This window comes from Suncus etruscus, chromosome 6 (assembly GCF_024139225.1).
Source record: "Suncus etruscus isolate mSunEtr1 chromosome 6, mSunEtr1.pri.cur, whole genome shotgun sequence".
Taxonomy (NCBI): Eukaryota; Metazoa; Chordata; class Mammalia; order Eulipotyphla; family Soricidae; genus Suncus; species Suncus etruscus.
Window position 1 is genome coordinate 8,231,637 of NC_064853.1, and position 14,916 is coordinate 8,246,552.

The 14,916-nt window shown below is 43.6% G+C and overlaps 1 protein-coding gene across 1 annotated transcript in view; it reads right to left on the reverse strand.

Annotated features, from left to right (window-relative positions):
- Window positions 1-402: 402 nt before the first annotated feature.
- Window positions 403-14,916, reverse strand: part of CTH (cystathionine gamma-lyase) — a 34,820-nt gene continuing 20,306 nt past the window's right edge. The window contains exons 6-12 of the mRNA XM_049775352.1: window positions 12,457-12,514; window positions 11,661-11,738; window positions 7,686-7,838; window positions 4,891-5,012; window positions 2,450-2,502; window positions 1,431-1,569; window positions 403-952 (exon numbers count right to left, since the gene is read on the reverse strand). Coding sequence (XP_049631309.1) covers window positions 926-952; window positions 1,431-1,569; window positions 2,450-2,502; window positions 4,891-5,012; window positions 7,686-7,838; window positions 11,661-11,738; window positions 12,457-12,514 — 630 coding nt within the window. The 3' untranslated portion in view covers window positions 403-925. The remainder of the gene's footprint in view (window positions 953-1,430; window positions 1,570-2,449; window positions 2,503-4,890; window positions 5,013-7,685; window positions 7,839-11,660; window positions 11,739-12,456; window positions 12,515-14,916) is intronic.

The following is a 14,916-nucleotide window of genomic DNA, read 5'->3' on the forward strand; positions in this document are numbered from 1 at the left end:
AGCAGCATGCAAGGCAAACGCTTCACTGCTATGCTATCCCTCCGGCCCCTATTTGTTCTTTTGAGCCCACACCCCTGGGGCTCATGGTTCATCCCTGGCTCTGTGCTCAGGGTCATTCTTGGTGGGGCTCAGGGATTGAACCGGGTTAGGCTGCATGCAAGGCCAAGTTGAACTATCTATTGAACTAACTAAACTATTTTTCCAATTCTATAAAAGTGACTTAAAATCTGCCATGCAGAGAATTTATAACGAATCTTCATTTGGGCATGAGAGTTACGTAATTTAATTTAGGAAAGTGAATTTCTATAAGTGGCTTAGATCTGAGTAGATCTGAGTGAAGGGAATTCAAAGGGCCCAGAAAAACACGTCAATGTCACATCATGCAGGACTATCACCAGGGGATGTGTGAAAATTACATTTATTTTTCTTTTAAATTTAAATCAGTACAAATTCACAGTATCTAATTTTTTCAAGTCTTTGATTTTTGGTTTGTAAGTGTAAACCATTGTTTTAAGAACTGTTTTAAAAAAAACTTTAAAACAGTCCTGATTTCAAAACAGTCATTGCAGGAATTACATTTTTTAAAATGAATTGTCATTACATTAGCCACAACTCATTACAAATCTTTAGCAATGAAAAATAAAAAAGCTCTCCCACTCAGAGCAGTGCAAATCTCACTTCTTGAGAACGAAACAGACTGCAAGAATATTGAAAAAATAGGACTAAAATTGACCTATCAATCACAATCAAGGGACAGAAAAAAAATTGTTTTAAACAAGAAATGATCTCTAGAAGATGACAGTTGTGAAAGGTAATGTGGTGCCTTAAAATTTTCTCTTGAAAATTCTTCAAGGGCTCATTTATGGCTCAGTTATCCAGAAGATGCGACCATTTCAGGAATCAGCTTCTAATCCAGTTCTGGAATCTAGTTCCGAATCAAATTTGAAGAGTGCTGGAATGAATGGGGCATAGGGAGCAGGTCAAGATGTCACCAAAGACCAGATGTCACCTCCTCTCGGCACTTTTATCCCAAGATTATATCCCTGTAACCTGGACTCGTTGTTTCCCCACTTCTATACCCTACACAGAAGAAAACCCCTTCAGCAGTGAGCATTCACAGTGAGGTCTCTTCAACAGTTCCCACCACTCACCCCCAAGATGGAGCATCTCCACACCTAAGAAAACTCACTGTTTGGACCAGGGAGTTAACTCAGGTGTCTGGGTCATAGGCTTTGCTTGCTCAAAAACCTGAGTTCGATGCCCAGATCTGTCTCCCACTACCTGAAGCAAAGCAAGCTATGACCCTGGTGGTCCCAGCACCGCTGAGCCCAAGTATTGAACCTAGGTGGCCAAGTATCACCAGGAGTGACCCCTGATTTTCCTGAACACTGCTTGGGGCTGTGCCTTTCACCTCAAAAAATTCAACTTACTGCTTTCTTCAAAGCTTGATCTAGATCTTCCAATAGGTCGACTTGATCCTCTAAGCCCACGGAGAGTCGAATCAGCGTGTCACTAATGCCCAGAACATCTCTGTCACTCTTAGGGACTGAGGCGTGGGTCATGATGGCACTGAAAGGAAAGGTGGAGGCATTTCTGAGACACTGGATCCAGGGACACAGATTCTATCTCACAAACAGCAATTATCTTCAAGTCTTTTCTTTTGCTTTATATATGTATATATATATATATATATATATATAATTTTCGTTTGGGAGCCCCACCTGGATGCGCTCGGAGGGTACACCTGGCTCTGTGCTCAGAAATTACTCCTAGCAGGCTCAGGGGACCATAAGGGATGCCGGGATTCGAGTCACAGTCAGTTCTAAGTTGTCTACACGCAAGGCAAATACCCTACCAGCTGTGCCTCTTATAAGCGCATCAGGGTCTTCTGAATCTCTGGTTGGAAAAACCAGTGGCAGGACTGCCTGCTTGGAGGCTGCATCTGGTTCTAATCTGGGGAGGTGATCCAAGGCGAAGATCCAATGAATTGGGAAAGAGGTAGCGAAGGCCTCTGGACTGCTGTCAGAGCCCACATAGAATCACTGGCCCAACAGGAAACAAATTTGGGGAAGTCCCCACCCATTGTTCCCTAATCAGATGGGTATTGGGCCCACTACTCCCTAGTTAGGTGACATTCTCCATTCTATGAATCCATTGTTAGGACAGTCCCAGGACATTCTCAGGGTGGAAAATCTTGACCCATCCCCAATTTGATTTCATTTATTTATTTTCAATTTTGGAGCTGCACCCAGTGGTGCTCAGGGGACCCCATGGGATGCCAGGGATCCAATCTGTGTTGGCTGCATGCAAGACAAACTTCCTAATTATTTATTGTACTATAACTCCAATCCCCCAGCCCTGATTTTATCAGATTCGTTTCACCAAACAATCAGTACAGCTGAACCCCCAATCCAAATAAAATAGGCGAAAACAGAAAGAAACTACTTACGGAAGCTCAGCAAGACTTTCGTATCCTCCCAAGCTCTCAGCCAGTGTAAACAACTGTGACAAAGCAAACATGCATTTAACTCTTCCACTAAAGCCAAAATAGTATAATTGAAAAATAAATATTTGGGGCCGGCGAGGTGGCGCTAGAGGTAAGGTATCTGCCTTGCAAGCGCTAGCCAAGGATCAGGACCGCGGTTCGATCCCCCGGCGTCCCATATGGTCCCCCCAAGCCAGGGGCAATTTCTGAGCGCGTAGCCAGGAGTAACCCCTGAGCATCAAATGGGTGTGGCCCGAAAAAAAAAAAAAAAAAAAAAAAAAAAAAAAAAAAAAAAAAAAAAGAAAAATAAATATTTTATTTTTTTTTCAATTTATTGGGCTACACCCAGTGGTGCTCAGGGTTTACTCCTGGCTCTGCACTCAGAAATCACCCCTGGCAGGCTCAGGGGACCATATGGGACGCTGAGGATTATACCCAGGTCTGTCCCAGATTGGCAGTGTGCCCCAAAACCATTAAAAAAAATGTGTTGATCAAAGCCCATCTCTTCTGATCCCCAAATTTGACTTTATACATAAATACTGAGCATGAGAACTAATACCTCAGAATCAAGAGTTTTGAATATTTAGCTTTGTGATTACCCCTTCAACATAAAGCTCTAAATATCTATCAAGTTATCTACATTAAGATGCATCCTTTATTAAATTAATTCATCCTTATCCCACAGGAAAAGGAATACATTTCAGTTTAGGATTTAGTGTTTTGGTGTCACAGATTTTCTTTTAATAAAAGTTCTAGAAATCACTTGAACAATGGTATAAAAACACCCACAACTATTTGATTTTAGTTGTTTTTTCATTGTTTTTGATTTTAGGACACACCTGTCTATACTCAGGCCTTACGCCTGGCTCTGAATCAGGGGTAACTCCTGGAGATGCTCAGAGGACCAGAGATAGTCCTGTGGGATGTTGGAGATCAAACTCAAGCCAGGCATTTCAAGTCAAGGACTCTACCTGCTGTCTTGTCTCTCTAAGTCATATGACCTGACTTTAAAAATGGACAGATTTGAAACACTATAAAGGCTGGGCCAAAATTAGCTGTGCATTCATGAGTTCTCATGGTGATGAAAGACAGAGAAAGGCTGTCTAAAAGGCCTTTCTCCCAGTGCCTAGAAAAGCTGCTTCAATTGTGGAATCCAGACAGGACAGCCTCAAAACTTCTGCGCTTGCACGAACCCCAGACTAAACTTCAGGACGGCTTTTGAGTACCATGTGTGTTTTTACTGGTGGGTGTGGTGAGCCCTGGGGCAGAGGTGCAAACTGTAATTTTGTACTCTTACAAAATTGGGAGTCAGTAAGATTTGTATATATACATAGAAAGTGAATAAACAATAAAGAAAAGAGAAAAGAAATGGGGGTTCAGGGAGAAGGTTAACAGGACTGGAGCACATGCTTGGCATGCAACAGCCTGGGTTGAATCGACAGCATTGCCTGGTCCCCTAAGCCTACGTTAAAGTAGCCCCCAAATCCAAAATGAACTAATTCAACTATTTGTGCAAACAAAAGAATAGTGGCCAGAGAGATAGTCCTGTGGGTAGGGAGCTTGCCTTGCAAGCAGCAGACCTGGGTTTGATCCCTGGCATCCTATGTGGTCCCTAAAGCACTGCCAGGGGTGTTTCTGAGGATAGAGCCAGGAGTAAGCCCTGAACACTAGGAGGTGTGGCCCCCAAACCAAAACCAAAGAATTGATCAAGATTGCCTGGTTGGGGGCCCGGAGAGATAGCACAGCAGTGTTTGCCTTGCAAGCAGCCGATCCAGGACCTAAGGTGGTTGGTTCAAATCCCGGTGTCCCATATGGTCCCTCGTGCCTGCCAGGAGCTATTTCTGAGCAGACAGCCAGGAGTAAGCCCTGAGCACCGTAGGGTGTGGCCCAAAAACCAAAAAAAAAAAAAGATTGCCTGGTTGGATTGGAGGACAGACACACTGCTCTTTACCAGAAATCAATACACATAAAAGGGGCTTTATTTTTATTTTGGGGGGCAAGTTTTGGGTCACACCAGGTAGCGCTCAGGGGTTACTTCTGGCTCTCAGAGAACCATAGGGGATGCCAGGAATCGAACTGGGGTCCGTCTTGGGTTGGCCATGTGCAAGGCAAACACCCTGTCACTGTGTTATTGCTCCGGCCCCCAAAAGGGGCCATTTTAAAACTACTCTCAAGGCCAAATGCCCTGGAAGACGCCATCTTTGTCATCTGGATTGAGGACACAGTCCGGATGTGGCATGAATGAGCGTGTTCAAGCAGAGACCTGCACATGTCTGATGCATTTCACAACAACAGGCTCATGGACATGACCCTTGGACATTATCTGAGCAGGATTATGGGGGACGGGAGCTGCTGCTGGGAAGAGGCCTGGCCTGTGCAAGGGGAACCCCCATTCAAGTGATTACCTTTAGGTTCTTGAGGAACGCCTCGGCGTGTTGCAGGTTCCCCTTAATGTAGAAGGTGATCATTCCTGGGCACCCCGTGCACTGGCGCCTGGCCAGTTCATGCTGTGGATGAGAGGGCAGCCCTGTGGGCACAAAGCATGACAGGCAGGTCTTACTTCAGAGCTAAACTAAACATGCCACCACAGCACAAAGACAGCTTTCACTGTTCACTGAAGGCAAATAAAAATGCAAATAAAAAGCTTTGGGCTATTCTCATAGTTAACTCCTAATCTGGCCTCTGCCAACCTCAAATCCTTTCTGGCCTCTTTGCTACCATCTCCATGCATTTCTTTCGGTGGGGGAGGTTCACTCCCAGAATTAAGGCTGACTCCTGGCTCTGTGCTCAGAGATCACTTTTAGTGGGTTTGTTGGGACCACACCACATGGGGTGCCAGGGATCAAACTTGGGTTGATTGTGTGCAAGACAAGTGCCTAACCAGCTGTACTATCTCTCTGGCTCATCCATGTATTTTTTTTTTTGTTGTTTCTGTTTTGGGGTCACATCTAGCAGTGATCAGGTGTGCTCCTGGCTTTGTGTGTGGATGCTGGGATCAAATCCAGGTTGGCCACATGCAAGGCAAGTGCCTTACCTACTATGTTATCACTCCAGCCCTTCATGCATTTCTTGACTCAGGAGCTGCCATACTTTTCTTGGTCTCAGGATCTTTACACATGCTGTTTATTTGACCAGAGCCATTCTCCCTACTGATTGCTCCCTGCCCCATTCTTCTGCCAACATTTTTTTTTTTTTTTTTGGTTTTTCAAGCCACACTCGTTTGATGCTCAGGGGTTACTCCTGGCTAAGCGCTCAGAAATTGCCCCTGGCTTGGGGGGACCATATGGGACGCCTGGGATTGAACCGTGGTCCTTCCTTGGCTAGCGCTTGCAAGGCAGATACCTTATCTCTAGCACCACCTCGCCAGCCCCTGCCCACATTTTTTGTTTAAGATTTGTCTTCTCTGGGATCAGAGAGATAGCATGGAGATAGGGCATTTGCCTTGCATGCAAAGGGATGGTGGTTTGAATTCCGGCATCCCATATGGTCCCCAGAGCCTGCCAGGAGTGATTTCTGAGCATAGAGCCAGGAGTAGCCCCTGAGCACTGCCAGGTGTGAACAAAAACAAAAAAGATTTGTCTTTTCTATCCCCTTGAGGAGATACCTAATTCTTTTGTTACTAACTGGGTCTCAGGGTCAAGGAGAATTCAAAAGGTTGACTCTAGGCTTTGCAGGCAGAACTCTGGTAAGGGTTCAATCCCTCAGCACCTCTAAAAGGGAATCTAGCACCCAGAACCCCAAGCCAGCTCTAGCCCTTGAGCACTGTGGATGTCGTTCAAAAACAAACGAACACATTTGGTTCCTTATACCAAGTGTGGATGGCAATTATATAGATTCGTCTAATCAATCTGAAATCTCTTGTCCTTGTAAACGCTGCTATGACTTAAGGTTCAGCTCAAAACCCTCTTTTACTGCATTCAAAATATCCACCAAGGCATCTTTACCCTGGGTACATATATCAGACACTTTTTATTTTTGTTAGGGGGTCATACCCAGTTGTGTTCAGAGTTTACTCCTGACTATGCTATGAGGGGTCCCTCCTGGCAGGGCTCAGGGAACCATATGGGGTACTGAGGTTTCAACCCAGGTTGGCAGCATGCAAGGCAAATGCCTTACCCACTAAGTTAGCTCTATGTCTCTTTTAACAGCCATTTTCCCTTGCATGTCTTTCTGCTTTGTTTGATCTAAATTTCTGGAGGACAGAAACCAAATCTAAGTCCTTTGCCTACTCTAGACCACATGGCTAGATACATGGAAAGGACTTAAGATAAACTATTAAAACAGTTAAGTGACAGGTCAGTGTCACTAAGGTCAGAAGAAAATTTCTGGAAGCTGTGCAGGCTGAAGGAACTCAAGGGAAGAAAGCCTGAAAAAGGAACAGAGCTCCTGGGGAATGTGGGGGCCTATGACCATCTCAAGTCTTCACATCCATCAGCTAACAGAGCTAGTGCAGTAGAGCAGGCTGAGGGGATCAGAAGCCAATGAACCAGCTCTTGGGTGAGGCAAATACTAGCTCAGGAGAGAGAAGGACATCAAATGCATCAGTGATTTCCATTGGCAACACAGAGCCGGAAGTCACCTCCTTCTTCTTCACCACCAGCTCCAGCACTGAGCTGACCTCTCCCTGCATGCTAGAAACTGGACAAGAGAAATATATTTGAAAGTACCTAACTTATAACAGATGCTCTAGAGCAGGGGTGGCGAACACGCAGCTCCTGGCCAAAATGATGCGGCTCTTTGCCTCTTATCATGATTTTGTATACTGTGGCTCTTTGCCAAGTTTGGATTTTGTTCTGCTGCTTCTGAGGAGGGACATCTGAGGAGAGATCTCCAAGCGCGTAGTCCCGTCTCCCATCCCTCGGAAACAACTGCATGGGCCAGCGAGCGGGGGGACCCGTGTGGCACATGTTGGGTCACATCTGGCTGTTAGTTCTCAGTGTGGAGGACGCAGCACACCCTCACCATCACTGCAGGATTTTGACCTTCACTCAAAATGGCAAAATGCAATACGTGTTTAATAGATTATTGTTAAAATTAGATGCTTTTGTGTGAATGTCTGTTTTGGCAGGTCACTGCGTGGTGTGGCTCTCTGACTCTCACGGTTTAAAATTTTGGCTCTTTGTGTCGAACTTGTTTGCCACCCCTGCTCTAGAGAACCCTAAAAGTCATAGTGTCAGGACAAACATGCAAATGAACTTACCAGGATAAATGACCTTCTCTACCAGAGGATGTGACTCCAGAAACTGGGCCACAGCCATTCCGTTTTCAAAATGCTTCTCCATGCGAATCTGGAGGGTCTTCAGCCCCCTATTGCATAAGTAACAGTCCATGGGAGATGGGACGGCCCCGATGGCTGCCAAGTAAGAAGACACGGGTTAGTAGGAAGAGGAGACAAGATCCATAAGTCTCTGATCTAAGTTCATGGAGGACAGATCTATGACCCCCTGCCTACTCCAGACCACATGGCTAGACACATGGAAGGCTTTTTTTTTTTTTTTTTTTTTTGGTTTTTAGTTTTTGGGTCACACTCGGCGGCGCTCAGGGGTTACTCCTTGTTCTCCACTCAGAAATCGCTCCTGGCAGGCATGGGGGACTATATGGTATGCAGGATTCAAACCACCGTCCTTTTTTTTTTTTTTTTTTTTTGGTTTTTGGGCCACACCCGGCATTGTTCAGGGGTTACTCCTGGCTATCTGCTCAGAAATAGCTCCTGGCACGCACGGGAGGACCATATGGGACACCGGGATTCGAACCAACCACCTTTGGTCCTGGATCGGCTGCTTGCAAGGCAAACACCGCTGTGCTATCTCTCCGGGCCCAAACCACCGTCCTTTTGCAAAGCAAAATGCCTTACCCACATGGAAGGATTTAAGATAAAATTATTAAAACAGTTAAGTGACAAAAAAAAAACAACAGTTAAGTGACAAGTCAGTATGCTAAAGGCATAAAGACAGTTCTCTTTTACATGAATGACCCTGAGAAGTTTGACTTAATGTGAAAACCAGAGCGGTGCCATGACACAGTTCAAGCCTGAATCTAGGAAAACAAAACAAAGACCCAGTGCCTGGAATGAGATTTGGAAAATTTCTCCCCTCTGGGTCTCTGGAAGGGCAGGGAGCAGACAACTACAAGTAAACAGAGCTCATACACAAGATGCATGGCTTAATCTAACATCTGCTTTCTTAGATAAGGTTTAGAAATGCAAATACATGCCTTGGGCTAAAATTGCATAAATTTTGTAAATTGTATGCCTACCCCATGCTCAGGGCTGTAAGTCTGACTTTCGACCCCGCTACCTAACATTAACTTTCTTTGTTTGGGGAAGAAAGTTGGGTGGTGGTGGAATGAATAAACCAAATCTAAAGCATCAGAATGCAGCCTAAACAAGATTAGAGACAGAAATTTATTTTTTTGGTTTGTTTTGCTTTTGAGTCACACCTGGTGATGATCAGAAGGCCATACAGGATGTTGGGGATCAAACCCAGGTCAGCCACACTCTTAGACTAGCAGCATCATACATAATGCTGGGTTGTCTCTGGTGGCTGGTAGCTCTCAGCACTATACAGTTGGGCCCACGAGGGCCAGAAATGGTCACTGAGTGCCTGAACATTGCTGGGGTGATGACCCCCATTTCGCAAAAAAAAAATGAGGGGTGTGTGTGGGCAACATAAGTAAAAAAGTGAGCGGCAAGAGCTTCTTTAAACTGAGCACAAAGATTTCAAACGGACGACAAATAGTTCTTTCTACATTGTCACGAACTGGCCTTCTGCACGTAGTTGAACCCTGTGTTACTGGAAAAATCTTATGACACACAGAGAAAGAGTCGTTTGGACCCTAATGTTACGGAATGTTCTAGAAACATACTCTTTAGCTTTTGGCAGAAACAGTCTCTGGTTTGACATGAACTCCCAGACACTGCCCTACTCTTACTGGTGGTGAATGGAAAGAATTTAACTAGCCGTAAATTCTGTTCTCTCCCTCCTCTGAGCCTGTCTTGTTTCCCAGAAGGGCTCCTTTATTCCTCATTATTTTTGTCTCTCTCTCTCTCTCTTTTTCTTTTTTGTCTAATCATGATGGCTAAGCCAAATAAATCCTCCATCACTGAGATAAACTCAGCAATCTAAACAGGAAGTGAGTGGCTTTGAACAACAGTTGAAAAAAAAATAGTTATCTCTTTCAGTGCTTTATTAACTTAATCTCCCTTCCAGAGTTAAAAGGGTAAAATTTGAGAAAGCCATTGCTTGCTCCTAATCTTGTTTATTTTTGCTTTCAAAGGAAAACATAATCATTAAGTACAAAAATTGAGGACAAAAAACTTCCTCTCTGGGGTCTCACAGAAGCATAAACAAAGTTAAGTCCCTCAGAGTTGGCAGAGGCTGGGCATGATTTGAGAGAAAGACCTGTAAAATAGTCCATCAGATGGGGCAGGAGCGATAGTGCTGTGGTAGGGTGTTTGCCTTGCACACAGCTCACCCAGGATGGACCTCGGTTCGATCCCCAGCATCCCATATGGTCCCCCAAGCCAGAAGCGATTTCTGAGTGCATAGCCAGGAAGGAGTAACCCATGAGTGTCACCAGAAATGGTCCAAAAACAAAAATTAAAAAAAAAAATAGTCCACCAACCCTGGCAGAAAGCAGTCACCAGGCTGACAAACAATACATGTTTGTTCCACACTTTATAATTTTTCAAACTTGGAAAAAGTGGGAGAAACTCCATTAAAAAAAAAGTCTGGGGCCGGGGAGATAGCATGGAGGTAAGGCATTTGCCTTTCATGCAAAAGGTCATTGGTTCGAATCCCAGCGTCCCATATGGTCCCCTGAGCCTGCCAGGAGTGATTTCTGAGTGTGGAGCCAGGAGTAGCCCCTGAGTGCTGCCGAGTGTGACCCAAAAACAAAAAAATCAAAGGCTATTCAGACTTTGCAACCTGAAGGTCTAGGTTCAATCCCCAGTACTGCGTGAACTCAGACTGTTGAGAAGGATTAATCTCGAACATTACTAGGTTTGGGTCCCAAACCAAACGAAAAAACTCAGCAACCTGGGAGAGTATAATCTGTAATTCCCCAGACTGTACAAGAGCCTGACAGGACACAGTGACAGGAACATCAGTAAAAGAGCCCCACATGGCCCCACCAAGAATCTACCCAAAAACAAAACAAACAAAACAGAATCCCATCTCTTATATTGGGCCTCTCGTGATGAACCTGCACTCTTAGCCAGAATAAGTGGGAATGGGGCTTTAGTGATAGTAGAGTGAGGAGGGCTGCTGACCTAGGTTCGATCCCCAGCATGCCATATGGCCCCTTGAACTCCACTAGGAGTGAGTCCTGAGTGCAAAACCAGGAGTAACCCTGAGCACTACCTTTGAGAGTGACCCAAAAACAAACAAATTGAATGTATGGGAAAGATCAACACTTAGAATCCAATGGACAAGGCAGCAGTGGTGTCTATCAATCAGCACTGTGCAGACCTTGTCAACACAGTCCTGTCCGCCTAGGCAGGACAAAGGAGAGACTCGTTTCCCCTGAGGCCTATCACCATTCCCTGGCCTAGACCTAGTCAGCTGCTCACAGGAAAAATTGTCAGGCTGTTTGTTCCTGGGTTCAAATCCTTGTTTGGATGCTTTGATAAACTCTGTCTCATTTTCATGACCACTCTTGACCTCAGGTCAAATAATTGGCTTCATTAATTTATGACAAAGTTGAAATAAATCACAAAACTTTCTATTCTAAGATCTACTGAGCTCTTACTTGGCTTTTATAATCCAATTTATTTTTCATTTTCTTCACACACACACACACACACACACACACAATAAAACCAGAATTTTCCCCCACTTCTGCTTCTCATTTCTTTTCTTTTTTTTTTTTTCTTTCTTTTTTTTTTTTTAATAAAGTAGCACCAAGGTTGGGACCAGAGAAACAGCACAGTGGGGAGGCATCGATCTGGGTTTGATTCCCTGCATCTCATATGGTCCCCTGGGCCTGCTAAGAGTGATTTTTGAGTATAGAGCCAGGAGCAACTCCTGAACACCACCCATGTGGGACCAAAAACAAACAAAAATACAAAAGTAAAACCAGGTCCTTACTTAACAAACTAGCATAAATACACATATCAAACATAGGCATTCTTCTATAACAAGGGCATACAAGGAAACCCAGATTTTTAAATACTTACAATTTTGCAGAAAACGAAGCTTTTCATGCAGGGTATCAGAATTAAGAGACACTAAGCCCATTACAACATCACTGTGGCCTTAAAAAACAAAAACAAAAACAAAAAAACTTTAAGTTAAAAAACAACAAAAGTTTGTTCTACATTTTATAATTTTTCAAATGTGATCATAACTTGGAAAATCTGGGGGAATCTCTATTAAAAAGTCACTATTAGTATTCTATTGAATTTGACAACAGCAAAAGCACTCCCGCAAACAATAAAAAGAAAATCATAGAATGATTATTTTGGGGCCAGATAGCACAGGGATTAATGCATCTCCCTTTTACACAGCCAACCCTAGTTCAATCCCTAACACCACACAGAGTCACCAGATCCCCACCAGGAGTGGCCCTAATACCTAAAATGTCACAACCAATACATAAAAATTAAATGTCTCTGGGCCAGAGAAGTGGTTCAATGGTAGCAGACTTGAGACCCCAAATTAAATCCCTGATATTTAATGCAACCCCTTCCAATTCCACTACTTAATATCACTAAGTGTGGCCCTTATTTTTACAATGTCTCTCTGTAAATTGTCAACAGGTCAATTTGTGCTTATAACCAATAAGCATAGATTTGCCTGATATAAGTAAAATTCTCTATTTACTCAAAGCACAAATTCCCCCCTTTCCTCCATGAGTCACAGAGAAACCTGAACAATAATTAAAAACAAAAATAAGTTCAAACTCTCAAGTCCTATGCTACTTTCATTCATCCATGGAAATAACACTCAACATGTAGACACAATAAGCCTTACCATTCATATATTTTGTTGCCGAATACATACAAATATCAGCTCCCAGAGCCAAAGGTCGCTGAAAAGAGAACAAAAGGATTATATTTTAAGAGACAATCCTTTGAAAATATGCTTTATTACATCCCTGTTAGCTGGTGTAAATTCTATTCCCAGTCCAATAGTTTTTTTGTGTGTTTTATTTTGTTGTTGTTGTTTTTTGGGTCAGACCTGGTAACACTCAGGACTTACTCCTGGCTCTATGCTCAGAAATCGCTCCTGCCAGGCTCAGGGGACTGTATGGGATGCCAGGATTTGAACCACCGACCTTCTGCATGCAAGGCAAATGCCTTACCTCCATGCTATCTCTCTGGCCCCTGTGTTTTCTTTTTGGTTTGTTTTAGGGAAAGGTGGAGTTTGGGCCACACCTAACAGTGCTCAAGATTTACTCCTGGCTCTGTGCTCAGAAATTAATCCTGGCAAATTTAGGGGACCATGTATGATGCTGGGGATTGAACCTGGATCGGCCATATGTAAGCAGCAGAGTGCCTACCAGCTGTGCTATTGCTCCAGCCCCAACCTCCAGTCTAACTGTTCAAAATTACATCCATTTAAAAATCCTCCATGACCCGGAGAGATAGCACAGCGGTGTTTGCCTTGCAAGCAGCCGATCCAGGACCAAAGGTGGTTGGTTCGAATCCCGGTGTCCCATATGGTCCCCCGAGCCTGCCAGGAGCTATTTCTGAGCAGACAGCCAGGAGTAACCCCTGAGCAACGCTTGGTGTGGCCCAAAAACCAAAAAATAAATAAATAAAATAAAGTAAAATAAAATCCTCCATGGGGGATCAGAGAAATAGTACAGTGGTAGGTCATTTGTCTTGCATGCAGCGGTCCAGGATCGATGATGGTTCAAATCCCAGGATCCCATATGGTTCCCCAAGCTTGCCAGGAGCGATTTCTGAAAGCAGAGCCAGGAGTAAACGCTGAGCACTGCTGGGTGTGACCCAAAATCTGCCTCCCCCCAAAAAAATCTCCATAGCCTCTGATATTATCTTTCCATCTTTGCTCTGTTACCAGGTAAAAATAGAGTTTTGGTTCCAGTATTCAATCCAGAGACAGAAACTTTGTAGACATAGCAGATAAAGCCAGAACATAGGTCACTCAGAGAGCAGCTCTTACTTGATCCCTAATTTTCTCATCGAAGAAGAGAGATTGGCATACTATGTCTCAGCATATATATAAAAATAGTTGATATTTACCCTAAAAAATACTATGTCAAATAAGACCAATTTTTTTTTTTTGACTTTTTAATGGTTAATATCTTGGTCTGCCTGGTCTTGGACCTTTTTTTTTTTTTTTTTTTTTTTTTTTTTTTGGTTTTTGGACCACATCCAGCAGCACTCAAGAGTTACTCCTGGCTCTGCACTCAGAAATTGCTCCTGGCAGGTTTGGGGAGCAATATGGGATGCTGGGGAATGAACCTGGGTTGGCCATGTGCAAGGCCAACACCCTAACTGCTGTGCTATTGTTCCGCCCCTGGTCTCAAATCATAAGCTTTGCCAAGTAGAAATTTAGCCTCTCTTCTCTCACCTAATTTTCCTGAAAATTAATCCTTTGATCTTACATTTTCTCATTTACATTCTCTTGAAAATCTGTGTGTGTGTGTGTGTGTGTGTGTATGAATTAATTGTTGAGTGTGTTTGGAAGGTATTCATGTAAAGAATGATATGATTTAATAATTTAGGGTGCTTCGAAAATCAGATATACTACTTGAAACAATCTCTATAGAATATTAGTATACTTCTAAACTGACAGAATCAGAGTAAAAGATGTCAAAATTACCTTTTATTTATTTATTTATTTTTGCTTTGGGGGTCACATTTGGCAGTGCTCAGGAGTAACTCCCAAAGTTGCTTGGGGAACCATATGGGATACCAGAGATTGAACCCGAATTGGCCACATGCAAGGCAAGTACCCTCCCTGCTGTACATAGCTCAGGGAAGGGAATTTTAATGCTAACATTCTATAAAATAGTCAATAGTTGGAGCAAGAGTACAGCAGGAAGGGCGATTGCTTTGAACATGGCCAACCTGAGTTTGATCTCCACCACCAAATATGGTCTTTCCCAGACCTGCCAGGAGTGATTCCTGAGTACAAAGACAGGTGTAAGCCCTAAACACTGAAATATGTGTCCCCCAGAGACCCTCCACAAAAACAATTATATATATATAGTTAAAAGAAAGAAAAGCAAAAATTAGGAGCTGGGAAGATAGCATATCTTTGCCTTGCACATGGCTGACCTAGATCCAATCTCCAGCATTCCATGTGGGTCTCAAAGCACTGTCAGTGTTGTGATTCCTGAGTACAGTCAAGATTAACCCCTGAGTCCTGTCAAGTGTGAGCAACCCCAAGAAATAAAGCAAAAATGAAAAGTTAGCATTCATTGATCTACTATGTGCCAAGAATTGTATTTACAAAACCTAG